Here is a 17285-nt window from a genome sequence, read left to right as displayed (position 1 = left end):
CTTGTCGAAATCGTTCAAGAGGGCCTCCAGAATCGCGGAAACGTCAAATTTGACATATCTATCTTACAAATATCTTTAAATTATCCATATCGTAACTTGTTGAGGTCTAGTAGAGATCTAATAAACTAAGTACATTTTCAGAATCGAGCCGTAGGTTTGTATTTTTTTTTGTTTTGGTGTTTATAAATGAACTAGGTACTTATAGCAAAACTTTTGTGTAACATGTGTGATCAAGATATTTCGGAGACGCTACCTCATATCCGCTAGTATCACGTGACGTAACGTGACACGTCGTAACATGCGGTTCCTCATCGTCATCAGTCATTACAGAGACCCTATAATTTGTGTGTAGATAAAACAGTGTATGTAACTATACGTAAAGGCATTAAATCACTCGTGGGTGCCTAGCCAAGATGCTTACCGCCCTGAGGAAACAACCACCCTGAGGAAACACGACGCCTAGGGTTTCTTCTGGCCTGCATAATCAATAGTGCCACGTGATAAGCTGATAGTGCTGACAAAGAAAAAAAGAGAATCAACAAGGTAATAGGCATTTAATAAAAAAAGTTCAAGTTTAAACATTTTACGAACATAGACACAGATTTGCAGTTATAAAAATACATTGCATTTTATAAGCTCCATTGTATACGTAAAATTCATAAGTATAAAACTTTAAATGCCGATGTGACCATAAATGGACGAAGATGTGAAAACTCTTACAATAAGTATTACAATTGTCGAAAATAAGTTATTATAGTCTATCTTATAATTATAACATTTATAACCTTGGAAGTGACGGACTAACAAGGTATTGTGAATGCATTAGAACACTTTATGGTTCGTTTATCCCGTACTACATGATAATTATTGTACTGTTACATAAATATAGGCATGTACGAATTGTTTTCTTTTGACCTTTTGGTGTAAAGTGGTAAATTATATATCTATTACGTTTTTACGAAATAATATTAAAGCTTCTATTTATGTGCCTGCCTAAAATATCTTATATATAAGTAGATAAAGAAAACTTATCCATAAAATGAATACCTTTGCAGGTGTTTAGATCTTCAATATTTTGTCTTAACTGGTGTGAACTGTCTTCGTTGCTTTATTCTACAGTGTGCACTAATACATACATAAATATGACAATTGCTAGCTGATCTATCTCTTCTTCACTGTAGGTACAATTTGTACTTGCGGTTGTATATAATTCAAAATCTGATAATATCAGATTGAGATTGTCTTTGGATTAAATTTTGTCTTGAAGTATTGTTATTGTGTTAAGTGTTAAAGTAGTCCTTGCTGGCTTAGGGCGGGAAGTGTCAGCTTAGCCGCCTCGTTGAGTGAGGATGGCGTCCAAGAGCAGGACGGCTCCGTTGATGATGGACAGAGAAGCCTTCGCCAGGTTCTTGTTGACGAATTCAGTCCTGGAGGCATTGTGGAACCTGAAAATCAAAGTGTGGTGTGTTTTTATTTTGTTCTAAATAGGTAATTGTAGCTTAGGTTTCAAGTGTTTCAACTGTATTTTTTAATGTTGTAATATTAGGACCTTGTATTTTTAAATTACGCCTTGTAACTATTATTACATTTATAGACTCTAGTTTACTAAATAAAAGTTTCAATTAAATATTTATTGCTTTTTTCTTATTCTGAATGAAAGGAGAATGTTTAACTCGGGTGAAAAGGATTCCGACTCGGCATATTAGCGCTCGCTCTGGTGTCTGGTCGGAAATGGGTACATTTCATCTCATGGTTGACAAAGTATTATTGAATTGTGTTGAACTGAAGTTTTGTTAAAATATTACTGACGCACTTCGGCCTTTTTGTGAAGTAACGAGCTAGTTAGTAGTAGCGGGAGTAGGTATAAATTAGAGGCATTACAAAAATCAATGACCGTGAAATGTTTTATTGGGTACATTTTTAGTTTCTTACGTGACTAACTTCTTTGCACAATACGTGGTTTAGGTATACTTCCGAGGGTTATGATTAAATAACAAAGAAGATAGAGTTGGGGCTGATTTAAACGGCGCGCGACCTAGTATGTGACTGTAGTTACATTGCGGACTATTGGTTACATCCCATTCAACCGACCGATCAAAACCCGCAATGTAATGAAAATCGCATGCGAGTTCTCGCATCGTCTATATGAGCCCTTAGACCAAGATAAGTCTGCAACTATTTTGATAGCACACGCACTGCAGTGTTGTTTTAAACTTCAAACTTCTATGAAATCATAACTCTAATTTGCATACAAAAGTTACGTTCATCGAATCATTATTCATACTGTAGCTTTATGATAATATGGCACCTTAAGTTTGGACACTATTTGCTATCAAGTCCTCTGATCAAATTTAACTAATCCAAATATTATTATAATTATATTAGTCAAGTGGACTCGCCTGTCAATGAGGATCGCGCCGCTGGCAATGAAGAGGCCTACTCCAATCAGCGTGTAGAACACGTCTACACGCTTGTGGGACGGGGTCTGAAGGAGGTAACCTGAAACCAACATGCAATTGACCACTTTATATACCTATCATGGACCATGGTTAAAAAATTAGAGTTAAGTATTTTGTTCAGATTACCCCGGACGATATCAGCCTGTCAGTTGTTCGGAACCGTCACCTTTTTCGATTAACTGATACTTATGCTGACATCGTCCGGCGAACTGGTAATGTGTGGGTCCGTTTAGCGCGGCTAATTGGCTAACTACAATTAGGGTTTCAAAAAATTCATATTTCTCATCTGCGTAAGGAAAACATATATACTTAGCTAACTTGCTACTTTAAATTAAAACTTTGTAGCATGCTTGAGTAAAGTTTCCATGTTTTGCTCGTGACAAAAAGTATTATTATTCTGGCCATTCTGATGGCTAACACTTTCTTACTACCTATTAAGTGTTTTGGCGATAGCACAATCACGATCACGACGATATAGGCCTGGGTAAGTAGGTAAGTGCTTACCAGCGGCTGCGCCGGCGATGACGATGAGGTACCCGACGAAGGTGCCGGTCACCAGCATGCCAGTCTCCACGTCGCCGTTGAAGCTCACGGCGTGGATTCCCACGCAGGAGCATGTCAGCGCCTGGAATCAATGAATACACGTTTGAGATACAAGATATATTGATAATAAAATAAATATCTTTAAGCTTATTCTTGTTCTTTATCTATAGGGTAGTTGCAACTTTATTTTCATGATATTATCTTAACAGCCGTATTCGAACAATGAGATACGTCAAATACTAGATATTGTTACAATATGTATTGGATATGTCAGTGTCAAACAAGTCTCAAAAGTGACGTTTTTGTTTGAAGAAATATCGAATCCATATCGTTTCAATATCTAGTATTTGACGTATCTCATTGTTCGAATACGACTGTTAATGTGTATAAAACTTCATATCTTTACGAAGTCAATTTGGTCAGATAGAACATTTCAATATTCATCAACCATAATAAGTAATAATTATGTAGGTTACGTACGTAGTACAAAATGTCAAAAGAAATACCGGCCTATTAAATTACCTACTTACACACCTTGTAAACATCATGGTAATTAACTCAACCCTGACACACCCTGTGTTAAAAGCATTTATGACGTCAGCGTCAGCAATATCAACATACCTATTTGCAATTTTGTTATTTTATTTTTTTCGTAGAGCTCATGGAAACATTATGGTCACTAAGTGAGGCCAAACACAATGTGACCTCTATATCGCGAACGTGACCGGCGACAAAGGATAGGTAGTTTATGTATCACTGTTTACTATATTGGGATCATGCTAACCCTGCATTGCATTTGCAATGACAACGAGTGGTAATGTCATCATTAATGTCAATTGTCTACGTAAATATGACGTTGGTTTATAATGACACACTCTCACTTTGTTATATTTAAGTAGGTGCAATGTTAGCTAGAACTCTATTCTTTCTAGACTATTTACATTGCCTGTCAATCAAGCATTATACAGCGAAATATTGTATTATTGTCCGTTGCAAAACACGGCGGGATATTAGGCAGGGACACACAAAATGTTAAGAGGAAGGAAAATGACAATAGCATAACAAATGGTGTCAGACATAACAATAGCAGAGGACGTGCTAGTAGGTCTACAAGAAGGTCGTAGGTGACAGAAGTTTCTTTTCCGGCTAGGCGTCATTCACTAAAATAGGTAAATGGTAAATGATCTCATGCTTGTATCACGCTAACCTCCTGTTGTGAGCTGTGAGTAAATAGGTTACTCGTACGATAACTTGTTTGTAATGAACTGGTAGAGACCACAACTTGCGTGAGTCACGGTGATTAATTATTATGCGAAACAATTTAATAAATAGTTTACAGGGATGATGAATTCATTAACCACTTGTGAAGTCATTCCTCTTTATAAACAACCGGACTTTTGCGTGTCGGTATGACATTATGAAGTAAGTATGCCTATTTTAACTATGACAATAACTTATGGACGATGGAGTAGAATAGTAAGGTCAAAAATACATTGAAATGACTTCCGCCACCCTGAATAATGAAATTTTGAACTCGAATGCTTAGGGTTGTAAAAAACGGTTTTTTTCTGACTTGAAGAAATACATGAAAAAAAACCGTGAAATATACTTGGTCAAGCAGATCTTGTCAGTAGAAAAAGGCGGCAAATTTGAAAAATGTAGGCGCCAAGGGATATCGTCTCATAGAAAATTTGAATTTCGCGCCTTTTTCTACTGACAAGATTTGCTTGACCATCTATAAAACCGTTTTTTTTCTGGAGTACGTTTTTTTTCAAACGTATAAAAACTCAAAATTTGCAAGGCATTTAATACTTTTATACGGTTGTTTTACTTGTTTTAGACTTTATGTTAACCATTAAACCAATTTAATTTACCAACTTTGATTAATAACAACATAAATGAAATCTGTAGTGGTAGTTATCGCAATTTACTGTTGGCAACACCAACGCCTCTCGTCGCCGCATCGGGGCACTTAGTTTTAAGTTACTTATATAAATAAATCACGAAAAACCGTTATTGTGGCATATTTTTGTTCATCTGAAAAAAAACCTAATTTAGAAAAAAAACCATGATGCCAGGTTTTTTTTCATGTTTTTTTTTCATAAATTTGAAAAAAAACATTTGGTTTTTTTTCTATTTGCAACCCTACGAATGCTTTAGTAACAGCAGCAGAGCCAATTAGCACTAATTTAACAACTAATTATAGTGTACATGTTACGTTACAAATCGCGGTCAAGATTTCAAGATGAATGCACGCCTTTGTCTCACAAATTAAGAAACTATAAAGTTCATAAAGATGTTTTTTTTCTATCCCCACAGTCATGCTTAGCAATGCACCAGGGGGAAGTTTCCAAAGTTGCGAAAGTTTCCATACGGAATGTTCTCAGAACTTAAATTTTACGAACCATAAAAATTATTCAGGAAGTCGCTGGACACCGCCGTTATCAATTATTTTAACTGACTGTCTTATTTACGAGTTTATTAATATAATAATAGTACATTTTTTGATAATTCTCATAGGGAATGTTCTCATTGGAAATTTAATTTAAATTCTCTTGTAAGTTTCCGAAATTCCCGAGAATGTTACTGAATTTTTGAGAATGTTCTGCAACTTGTACATTGCTAACATACTCAGACTAATCATAACTCATGCTTAGTCTGAGTATGTTGTTATACATACATATTAATATTACCTGTTATATTTGACTTAAGTATGCAAACGTTATAGATATTATGTTGGCAAAACGTGTTGCGAATACTTATTTAAGCTGCCTTTTTTATTAACTTCACGTTTGATAATTTACATTGTTAGTGTCTTAATTAGTCTGAGATATAACACAACACTATTTACAGTAAGTATTTACACACCTGTCACCTACATAGTAGGTTAGGTGTTCAGTTTTACCACAGAATAAATAATAGTACTGGGTACAGAAGACTCACTCTCTAACAAAACGCGTCTGTTTATTTGTTTATTGTTTATTGTCATTTATTGTATCGTTCAGCACAGGTATGGCCGCTAGGTGGCGACAGCGCCACGCGCGGCCTATGGCAAACCCCAAAATTGGGGTCGAACGGATGTACTTTTAGCTACCTGTAGCAAAGCGACGAAATCGCGGAGTGAGCCACGCCTGGTTTTACCTATAAAATTAGTTAGGTATATTACAAATGCCTCATTAACGACTTATTTGTTCACATTACGAGTAGTAAACAGTGAAGTGATGTCATTTGGCGCCATAATTGTGCCGCGATAATACATTCAAGTCAAGCGTCGAGGCCGGCTATCAATGGGCCTCGGGAGGATAACTGTCCTGGTGAGGATTAATTGATTCCCAAAACGTTTAGACTCCTAAGTAGGTGGAACGTAGGTAGGTATATACCGGGTGTGGCCTGTAACACGAGCAAATAATTAAAACATAGATTGTACTCCTCACACTTTTGTGACACTTTTGTTCAACAACTTTTAAAAATTATGACGTATTTAGACTGGATATTTTTCATAGAAAATAAATATTATCTTCAATGGACACCATTGCCATATCATTATGATTAACGTTGCTTGTCACGCCTTAAAGATTACAAAACTCGCAATACATTGCGTCTTAGAATAAACTTTAAAGTGTATTAAAAATCAAACCACAAGTTATTTTTAAAAGTTGCTGAACAAAAGTGTCACCGTTTGAGGAGTACAATCTGTTTTAATTATTTGCTCGTGTTACAGGCCACACCGGGTATATTGTTTTTCGTCAGCTAAGCTCCGACTAGGCTATCCAATATCGAATAATAATGGCCCTCAATACCCGAATCCTGGAATGAATATCGATATTGAAGATGATCATTTTATATACGTACCTATTTAAAATAAAATCAGTTAAAATGGTCCGTTTTGTCTGTACTGACAGTCTGAAATCTAAAGGTCAATACGAGGTAAACTACTGCAATTAAATGTCTCAAGTAGCAAGGTTAGGTATACATAAGTATAACAGAACTCGTATAAAAAAATTCTTTGCGCCAATTTATTATTATATATTACTAAAGAATGTACATAGTTTGAAATTTGTGAAGGGTACCTACGTGTTATGAAAATAAATAATTTGGCCAAGTCCGAGATAGCTCGAGGCATTTAGTGTTCCGTACGGCTACCATCAGTTTGGCATTGACATAAACGATATCGTGAACGTAATTTACTTCCTATAGGTATATCTCTTTCGCACTAATATGTCAGTACGAGCGAGATGCATAGAAAGTAAATTACGTTCACGCCCACGGTAGCATTTATGTCAATGCCAAACTGATGATAGCCGTACCGCTCGCATCGTTACATTTTACAGAGGTTGTTTGCCTGTTTTTAGGATACCGTATTCAACTACACACACAGAACAATAGTACAAAGTGTCTAAGTGCGAAGGCCGAAGGCCGAGCTTTAGCAAAATGTCATCGCTTTAGCACAGAGCAATAGTACAAGTGTCTAAATGTGAAGGCCAAAGGCCGACCTCCGCGTAGCCCGAAGGCCCGAAACGTCCAGGATGTCAGTGCTTTAACACAGATCAATAGTACAAGTGTCTAAATGCGAAAGCCGAAGGCCGAGCTCCGCGTGGGGCCGAAGGCCCGAAGCGTCCAGGATGTTAGTACTTAAACACAGAACAATAGTATAAGTATCTAAATGCGAAGGCCGAAGGCCGAGCTCCGCGTAGGGCCGAAGGCCCGAAGCGTCCAGGCTGTCAGTTCTGTGTTTAACCACTGACATCTTGCAGGCATCGGGCCTTCGGCCCTACTCGGAGCTCGGCCTCCGGCCTTCGCATTTAGACACTTGTATTAATTACCTGTGTTTAAAACTGACCTCCTGGATGCTTCGGGCTTTCGGCCCAATGCGACTTCAGCCTTTGGATCTTGCGACTTAGACACTTGTACTTAAAAATACTTGGAAAAGTTACGGGCGGCGCGCGTCTGTCGGACGCTTCGGATCTTCGAATCGCTCCTTCGGCCTTTGCATTTAGTTAGATTCTTGCACTATTGCTTTGTGTTTGAATACCGAAGTCGAGCATCTCGCGAATGCTTGATGTATTATAATAATTTAGAGTAAGGCCAAGCGCGCACCACGATTTTTTGTCCTGCGATAATTTTGTCGCAGAAATGCAACGTATGTGTTTATATGTTAGTGCGCGCATATGCGACAAAAAAATCGCAGCGATTTTTATTAAATTGTGATTTGTCACATTTTTCCGCGATTGTTCGCGACGCGATTGTCGCAAAGTGAATTGCAGCATGCGGAGTTGTATGGCCCCGCGCGCACTATGATAATAAAATCGCACCCCGGCCGGACCTCAGCCGGCATTTCGCTCTCCAAACCCCAACATCTCGGCACCTGCATCTCCAATGGAGTCTCAAAATGAGACGCTAGATGTTGACCATTTAATTATTGAAATAGACGGGGATCACCTTTGTGTTATAAATGCTCAAAGTCATACAGCAATTGCATATTAAAGACACGTTTCATGACAAGCGACTGGTCGACTTTTTCATTTTCATCGCAGTGCGCGCAGTGAATTTTCTGCGATATATTACAGCGCGATTCTAAAATCGTGTCGCAAAAATTAATATCGTGGTGCGCGCTTGGCCTATAATACCTTAAAATGTATACTCCTTCAATTTGAATTTAGAACTCATTATTATTTTTTATTTGATTTTGTTTCTAGTTCTATGCCATATATATGTATAGACTTTAACATTATAGTTGGTCAAGCAGATCTTGTCAGTAGAAAAAGGCGGCAAATTTGAAAAATGTAGGTGCGAAGGGAAATAGTCTCATAGAAAATTTGAATTTTGCGCCTTTTTCTACTGACAAGATTTGCTTGACCATCTATATTTAGAACTGCTAAAAAACAAGATCGGCTTACTTTAAATATTTCGTCAATTTTACCTTTGTTTCTAAAAACTGTGATATTTAACTGTCATATACTATTAATGTCTTCCAAAATAATTTTCTCGTAACAGGACTGAGGGGCTACCGCGTAAACCGAAATTCGCAATTTGCGGGGATCTTTCTCTTTTACTCCAATGAAGGCGTAATTAGAGTGACAGAAAAAAATGCTCGCCATTTGCGAACTTCTATTTTCGCGGTTATAGCCCTGAATCTTGTTGCTCACCGGATCCGTTCAAAAATATACATAAGTACTGAATATAATTAATAGATATTATAATTATACAATTCATACAGAAATGTAATGGTACTTAATGAAAAGGAATATTCTGTATATTGTTTCGACGAATCAGATACTCTCAATAAAATCTATACATGAGGCCAAAGCTGTTCATAAATATTAAATGACTTTATTATCTCTATACGCCTTACTAACTCTATGTGTCCTATTGTGGAAAAAAAAACACAACGACAGTCAAGAACGGAATTCTTAATTTGAATTTTTCAGTATTTTGATATGCCTAGTCCATTGCTTGGAAAGCCCGTTCGAAACTGAAACTTATTTGCAATATAATAAGGTCGTATTTTGTAGATCTCTCTCATACTTATAGTAGGCTATTGAGATAAAATTAAATATCCCACAAAAATAAGCAAGCAGAATTAAACTTTGTGTCAAAGTCATAAGTCATAAATTTCAATGCCAAAGTTTTAACTAAGGATGTTTCTCGCCTAATATGAATTGACCAGTGTAAGCATCAGTTAGCTAGCCCTAAGCAACCAAAGGTCAAGCTGCAGTTGAAAAACTAATAAAGATAAAGTTAAGCTGATAATTTTCCCGCCGTCTCCATGCTTCTTTAAGTTGGGTATTGACTGGTCAGCTGCCTGTTAGCTATAGTTTTCGCGAAAATCGCCAGGACAGAGGTGAAAATTTTTGTATGAAAACTTGCAACTTTAAATGCATTTTTTGACGAAACTATTGCAGTCTAAAATGAAGTCAAAATCAGTCCATCGGCTCAATTTTTTGCAAGCTTTCTAATGGTACCCCACACGATTCTTACAAATGAAAAAAATTTCAGCCTACCCCTCTCAACCCCCTAAATTTCCCCCTTTAATAAGAAATAAGCAGTTTTGACTTATTCACAATATGAGTAGTGGTAATTGCTATAACTGTTCCAAATTTTAGGTATATATGTCAAACGGTCTCTGAGAAAAACGTATTTAACTGATTTGCAAGACCGAAGTGATCCCATAAGTGTTCCGTAAACAAAGTTTTGTACGGAACACTAAAAATAGGCAGGTAATGTAAACGTACTAGTGCTCGACGCGGTCCCAGTACGGTCAGCCAAGAAAGTGTAAGTGTAAGTAGAGGTGACAGCAAAGTGTCATCTATTGGGCATTAGCATGTCGAGCACTAGTAGGTATACCTTAACACAAGTGATTAAACACCGATAAGAGTCAAACATTTTTATCAGTTCATTAGCCCGATACGAAAACTTTTTTAAATATATCGGTAGGTACCTAGTTAGGAAATATCGTGATTCCGTGGCAGGGTTGTTAATCAATCGAATACGATAATATTATTCTAAATGCGGTTAATTATGTAAATTTAATTCAGCCTACCTAACTATAAATAGGTCCCTACTATTAACACCGGTTCACAGGACGGTTTGAACGGTTAATATACCTATATATATATATATGTCGACGCTCAGGTGATGTAATTGGAAAATTGAAAATAATGGGCGCTTACATGACATACTTACGATTTATCAAAAACACTTGTAAGCGACGTGGGTAATAAAGATGTCTGTTCAAGAGGCTATGGGAGCGTATTAGAGGCGTCAGGGGTTTTTGTAACGTCTGAATGTGTTCTCGGAAATTGCTCTGTTTGATAATTAATTAGCTTATGGTTTTTGTGGACTAAAGTGAGTGGGATCGCCAGGCTGCAGGCTGGCGTCACTCTGGGATTGAATCTCAATCTGGTCGGACAGTAGCAATAGAGACTGCATTACGCCTCGCGTACTTGTACTCGCGTTAAATATCTACGCCCTACGGATGTACCACCTAGTGCATCTAGCCATTCCTGAATACCTAAACCTACATTAAGCCCCGACATCAGATCGTGGGATCGTAACGCGAAAGTACTGCGGGGTACTGAACAGTAAAAATTCGATGCATTGTGAATGTTGTGATTTGTGATACTTATCGTGTAATTATGAACTGAAAAGTGAATATTTCAATTGTGCAAAGACGTAAGGTGCAAAGTTAATATGCGGTGAAACTGGTGGTTTCCTGTAAATCCTGTTTGGAGTGTCCTGGACATCAAATCGGGTCAGTTCGTTCCATTACGATTTATAATTGTTACGTTGATGATTTATCATTCATGTCCTTAATTTGCCTGCATGAGGTTGATCCTTAAAAGTGGATTGTTCCGTTTTACGTATAAGCGGAGATGTTATTATTGAGTATTTATTATGAAAATGAATCGAGTACTTTATCTCTACTTAAAAACGTTGTGGCATTTGTCCGACGGTAATATAGTATGTAGCCTGTTTAGAGAATTTGTAATAATTTTCCAAGACTATTTAAGTCGAGGTTTCATGTTGATTAATAGAGAGAAGATACGAGTGAACTTGAAATTAAATTTGAAATCATTTGCGGTAGAGATTTAAGATAACGATTGAAGAGTAATAATCTTCATTAGCTATTTCCCTATCTGAAGTTTGCCTGGAGGAGATCGCTGTTTGGCGATGAGTCCACCTGTTGTTACGTACCTACCGGTTTCTATTTGTCCCCGATCCTGTACCATTTTGTGTAGTGAACGATGGCGCATTTTTATTGTTTTTATTATAAAGCTTTAGATGAGCTAACACTATCGAGATAATATGAGATTCGATTACCTACTAATATTTTGTCTATTTCTAGACTAGAGTTTTGAATGAGGTATTTAAACTGAGTATTTTCAAATTACGAAATTGTTGCTTTTTGTAACCTGTTATGGTATCCGTATTTAGTATACCTACTTTATAAACTAAAACCATTCAATGGTTTATTTCTCGTTTAATCCGTTAATTCAGTATGCAATAATTTTCGATGCTTAATTCTAAGCGAGTAATACGTAGTTACTACGTTGTAATAAGGAGACATTTCCTAGCAAACTACATAATTAACGGATATTGGTTGAATATTGATTTTTAAAAGGTTTATCTACTTGAAACTTGATTTGAATGTTTCGACTGAACAATTGATTGTCCACCCATCCATCATTTTTATGGGCTTTATATCTTGCATAGTTATTGCATTTTAATAGTTGAATTGAGACCGATAAAAATAGTTTTGTCCGTTCTTAAGTATCTGACTGGTATTTTGGTTTTGATAAACTTGAATAATACGTTAAACTAGAAGAATGCAGAGATAAATGAGTATGATGCAAGGGATGGATTAAAGTTATTTTTCCTTTTGTAAGGTAATTGTTTTTATGGCGACTGGAGAGTTCATAAATCATTACCTTCTACTTAGTCACCTAGTATTCTATTAAAAATGTAAGTACCTAAATTAAGATTGAAGCTTTCAATCTCATTATTTTGGTCAAAGTATATCTTACAACACATTACTTATCGAAGTATAGTCAAAGTACTACAATCGGTAAATTACGAGACGTAAGATGTACGGTGTACGCCCATTTCTGTGAAGGATTCAAGTCTTATTATCGATTAAAATAGAGTCTATAGTATTTTGGCGAAGAATTAGTGAAATACAGTGTTGAACTCTAGAGTGGTGCTAATGGGTCCATTATGGGTACCTACCTGCTGTTTTTTTGTTTATGGCCATATTATGGTGCACAACTTGCACAAGTGTTGTTGTTTGACTTTTTGAAGTACCCAATAATTTGGGTCGAGTTTATTTTTTGGTCGTCAAGATGACGACAATTGACGTTGTTTGATAACGTTTTTTGGCAATAAAAACATATTGCCGATGCGCTTTTGAAGAGACGGCAAAAACATTAACAAAAAAGAATATCTTTAAACAGAGTTAATTTAAATGAGGACTAGCCAGTATTGATTAATTAAGGTACATTGATTTAATATGAATATTGAAAGTGAATTGGTTCTTTTTCAATGTTAAATTTTGAATTATTTTGTATAGTACAGAAGCGCAATTTAATGCAAATTCTGTTTAGATTAACTATTTGATTTTGTTTAAGGAGACTCAACAAATTTTTATGTGTGTAATGATGCAAATGCAAATATTATGTTGTAAAAATGTTTGTAAATAAATTATTTCTCAATGAAGGATTCCTTTCCTAGTAAATGTGCCTTCTGATTTTTTTTTTGTGATCTGCAACTCGAATGATAACTAAGTGCAGTTATAATTATTAATTTAGTTTATGCGTTTTGTAATTTTTTTCCAAGATAAGTGAAACATTGTAAGGAAATGATGTGTTATGAAAAGTGTTTTCTGAAACATTTCAATAGAATGTATGTCCGAGTATGTTGTTTTATTTTTATTATGAGTAGCTTACCTTGGTATAATTGTGGATTAGAACATTTGGGTCAAAAAATATTTTAGAAACTAACCTAGGTATATAGGTAAACACTGAAATCTTGGTGCTCATATGATGTGTCAAAATGGCATATTAGTTGTGTTAATCCAATTGGGTGACTTGTGGGTTGGAACGTTAGTGCATGACAACGTCCAATTTTAAGTAATAACCTAAAACGATAAAATCTATTATATTTTTGGCTTTAAAATTATTGTGATTTCGGCGTGATAAATTAACAAGTTGCATTGATAATTGTGTAATTTATAATAGTGGTAAAAATAAGTTGGAAACATACCATTAATACCTACTAGATGAACTGTAAATCGGAATTGCAACTTAAATTTGTAGTAGGTATGTGTTTGTATGATTGTGGCACTCTTTGGTGGAGGCATGTGTCCGGCGGTGGACGTCCTCTGGCTGATATGATGGTGATGATGTGTTTGTATATTATGTTTGTGTACAATCAAGACACATTTTTGACTGGAGCCAGCAGTCGGATTTTTGTTTATACTGACATTTAAGTCGGAAAATTGGGTGATTAGGTGCGCAGAAGTGCGTACACTGGATGTGTTATGTACACCTAATTGTAAAGATATGTGAAAAATGTGCATTTTAACAACGAATGAAATTCTGTGAATTTAATGATATCGAAATAAAGTATTTGAGACACTGAATTGCAAATACAAAGTAAATATTCCTGCTTCTACTAAAAAGTAAAAGTAAAAAAGTCATTCATTCAAGTAGGACTTTACTATCTCTTTGAATTGAATCGTCAAAAATTCGATTTCTTATTTGGGTGATAGTGAATGTACCTAAGTATTACATTTTATTTTTGTCGTTGTTGTGCCTGGTATTTTGTGTCAATAGTGGCTGAAACTCAAACTGATATATGCTTACTATTGGTACAATTATCAGTTAAACGGTCGATACATATTGAAGTGTGAATAATAAATTGAGTGATTTTCAATTCAATTTCAATTTTCAATTTATTTCAATTTTTATCGCACTGATATTGTTTGATGCCTTTACTTTTGATTTCCTAATGTTATGTTAGTTTAGGTTAATTGTCACCTACTGTTATATAAACTTACACAATATATGTTAGTTCTATGCTAGTTTAAGTTATTTGTAATATTTTTTGGTAATAAAGTAACAAAGAACAGTCAGTTAAAGCCGTTGTCGACGCATAAGATATTGTTTGAATAATTTGGATGGTTGAATATTGGAACTTGGAACTGAAATTCAGTTGGTTAATGTGACTTAAATACAAAGTTATTTTAGAAGGTGAGAGTCAACGGAGTATTGATGACTTTGTTGACTTAGGTGCATCACTTTGTGCCTAATTTGCTGGTCGATCGTAGGTCACATATTACCTGAATCAGATATATCGTCACGTGTATGTAGTGAAAATGTATTTGGTAAAGGAGGCTGCGCGGCGACCACAGGTGACGGTACATAGTGTTAGGGATGATGATGACACCCGTGGTGGTGTTGATGCCTTGTGTGGCATGGTTTGGGTTCCTGTGTGGAACAGTTGGAGTGATCGGTGTATCACTTTGGGAGTGGCCTGAGTGCCGCTGGATGTTATGATGGTGGTCAGTGGACCATATGACCGTGATGTGACACTGGTTGGGATTGTTAATGGTTGAGATGTGACAGTTTGTCACAGATGTGGTCGGTGGACCTTGACGGCTGGTGTGCCGTGTGATAATGTCTATGAGAGACAGTGATATTTAGTGCCCGTAGACTTTTAGTGGTGGTGCCCGGATGTTGTGCGGGCCATAGTGCTATTTGAGAAGTCACATAAATGTTTTAACAACAAGGTGTTGTTTTGATCAACGTAATTTTTAATGAAATTAATGATGTTCTTATAATAAAATAAACTGAAACTGTTCATTGTTGCTTGTTACTTTGTATTCGTGCTAGAGTTCATATAATTCCTGTCTAATATAATTGCTGCCTGTTGTTACCTCTATTGTCTTTGTTTACGTTATTGTTAATTTATTGTAAACTATGTGTATGTGAGGTGTGCAATAAGGAGTATTGTATTGTATTGTATTCGAGCATTTATGTTTGTACTCTTAATGATATGCATGGCAGAATAACCTTCGTTAGTTAAGTCGGATCTTCGCTGATCGTTCGTCGAAAGTTAGGTCGGATCTGTAGTGATATTAATAGCCGAATGGATCTTAGTGATCTGTAGTAATATTAATAGCCGAATGGATCTTAGTGATCTGTAGTGATATTAATAGCCAAATGGATCTTAGTGATCTGTAGTAATATTAATAGCCGAATGGATCTTCGTGATCTGTAGTGATGTTAATAGCCGAATGGATCTTAGTGATCTGTAGTGATATTAGTGGCAGAATAGCCGAACGGTAAAGTTGAATTAAAATTTGCTGAGTTCTCATATAATGACTATTGAATGTCTTATTGCACACGAGGACGTGTGACAGTCAGGATCGCCGTGTCGACGCTCAGGTGATGTAATTGGAAAATTGAAAATAATGGGCGCTTACATGACATACTTACGATTTATCAAAAACACTTGTAAGCGACGTGGGTAATAAAGATGTCTGTTCAAGAGGCTATGGGAGCGTATTAGAGGCGTCAGGGGTTTTTGTAACGTCTGAATGTGTTCTCGGAAATTGCCCTGTTTGATAATTAATTAGCTTATGGTTTTTGTGAAGTAGAGTGAGTGGGATCGCCAGGCTGCACGCTGGCATCACTCTGGGATTGAACCTCAATCTGGTCGGACAGTGGCAATCAAGAGACTGCATTACGCCTCGCATACTTGATCTCGCGTTAAATATCTACGCCCTACGGATGTACCACCTAGTGCATCTAGCCATTCCTGAATACCTAAACCTACATTAAGCCCCGACATATATATATATATATGTCGACGCTCAGGTGATGTAATTGGAAAATTGAAAATAATGGGCGCTTACATGACATACTTACGATTTATCAAAAACACTTGTAAGCGACGTGGGTAATAAAGATGTCTGTTCAAGAGGCTATGGGAGCGTATTAGAGGCGTCAGGGGTTTTTGTAACGTCTGAATGTGTTCTCGGAAATTGCTCTGTTTGATAATTAATTAGCTTATGGTTTTTGTGGACTAAAGTGAGTGGGATCGCCAGGCTGCAGGCTGGCGTCACTCTGGGATTGAATCTCAATCTGGTCGGACAGTAGCAATAGAGACTGCATTACGCCTCGCGTACTTGTACTCGCGTTAAATATCTACGCCCTACGGATGTACCACCTAGTGCATCTAGCCATTCCTGAATACCTAAACCTACATTAAGCCCCGACATCAGATCGTGGGATCGTAACGCGAAAGTACTGCGGGGTACTGAACAGTAAAAATTCGATGCATTGTGAATGTTGTGATTTGTGATACTTATCGTGTAATTATGAACTGAAAAGTGAATATTTCAATTGTGCAAAGACGTAAGGTGCAAAGTTAATATGCGGTGAAACTGGTGGTTTCCTGTAAATCCTGTTTGGAGTGTCCTGGACATCAAATCGGGTCAGTTCGTTCCATTACGATTTATAATTGTTACGTTGATGATTTATCATTCATGTCCTTAATTTGCCTGCATGAGGTTGATCCTTAAAAGTGGATTGTTCCGTTTTACGTATAAGCGGAGATGTTATTATTGAGTATTTATTATGAAAATGAATCGAGTACTTTATCTCTACTTAAAAACGTTGTGGCATTTGTCCGACGGTAATATAGTATGTAGCCTGTTTAGAGAATTTGTAATAATTTTCCAAGACTATTTAAGTCGAGGTTTCATGTTGATTAATAGAGAGA

The 17285-nt window shown here is 36.5% G+C and overlaps 1 protein-coding gene across 1 annotated transcript in view; it reads right to left on the bottom strand.

The window, feature by feature from the left end:
• Nucleotides 1–535: 535 nt before the first annotated feature.
• The window catches only part of LOC134667463 (uncharacterized), a 36016-nt gene continuing 19266 nt past the window's right edge, over nt 536–17285 (bottom strand). Inside the window, exons 2-4 of the mRNA XM_063524882.1 lie at nt 2964–3084; nt 2400–2499; nt 536–1445 (exon numbers count right to left, since the gene is read on the bottom strand). Of these exons, the coding sequence (XP_063380952.1) occupies nt 1328–1445; nt 2400–2499; nt 2964–3084 (339 nt within the window). The 3' untranslated portion in view covers nt 536–1327. The remainder of the gene's footprint in view (nt 1446–2399; nt 2500–2963; nt 3085–17285) is intronic.

Source organism: Cydia fagiglandana, chromosome 9 (genome assembly GCF_963556715.1).
Source record: "Cydia fagiglandana chromosome 9, ilCydFagi1.1, whole genome shotgun sequence".
Taxonomy (NCBI): Eukaryota; Metazoa; Arthropoda; class Insecta; order Lepidoptera; family Tortricidae; genus Cydia; species Cydia fagiglandana.
The sequence above is the reverse complement of the archived record's forward strand: the minus strand, read 5'-3'. Positions and strand labels throughout refer to the sequence as shown.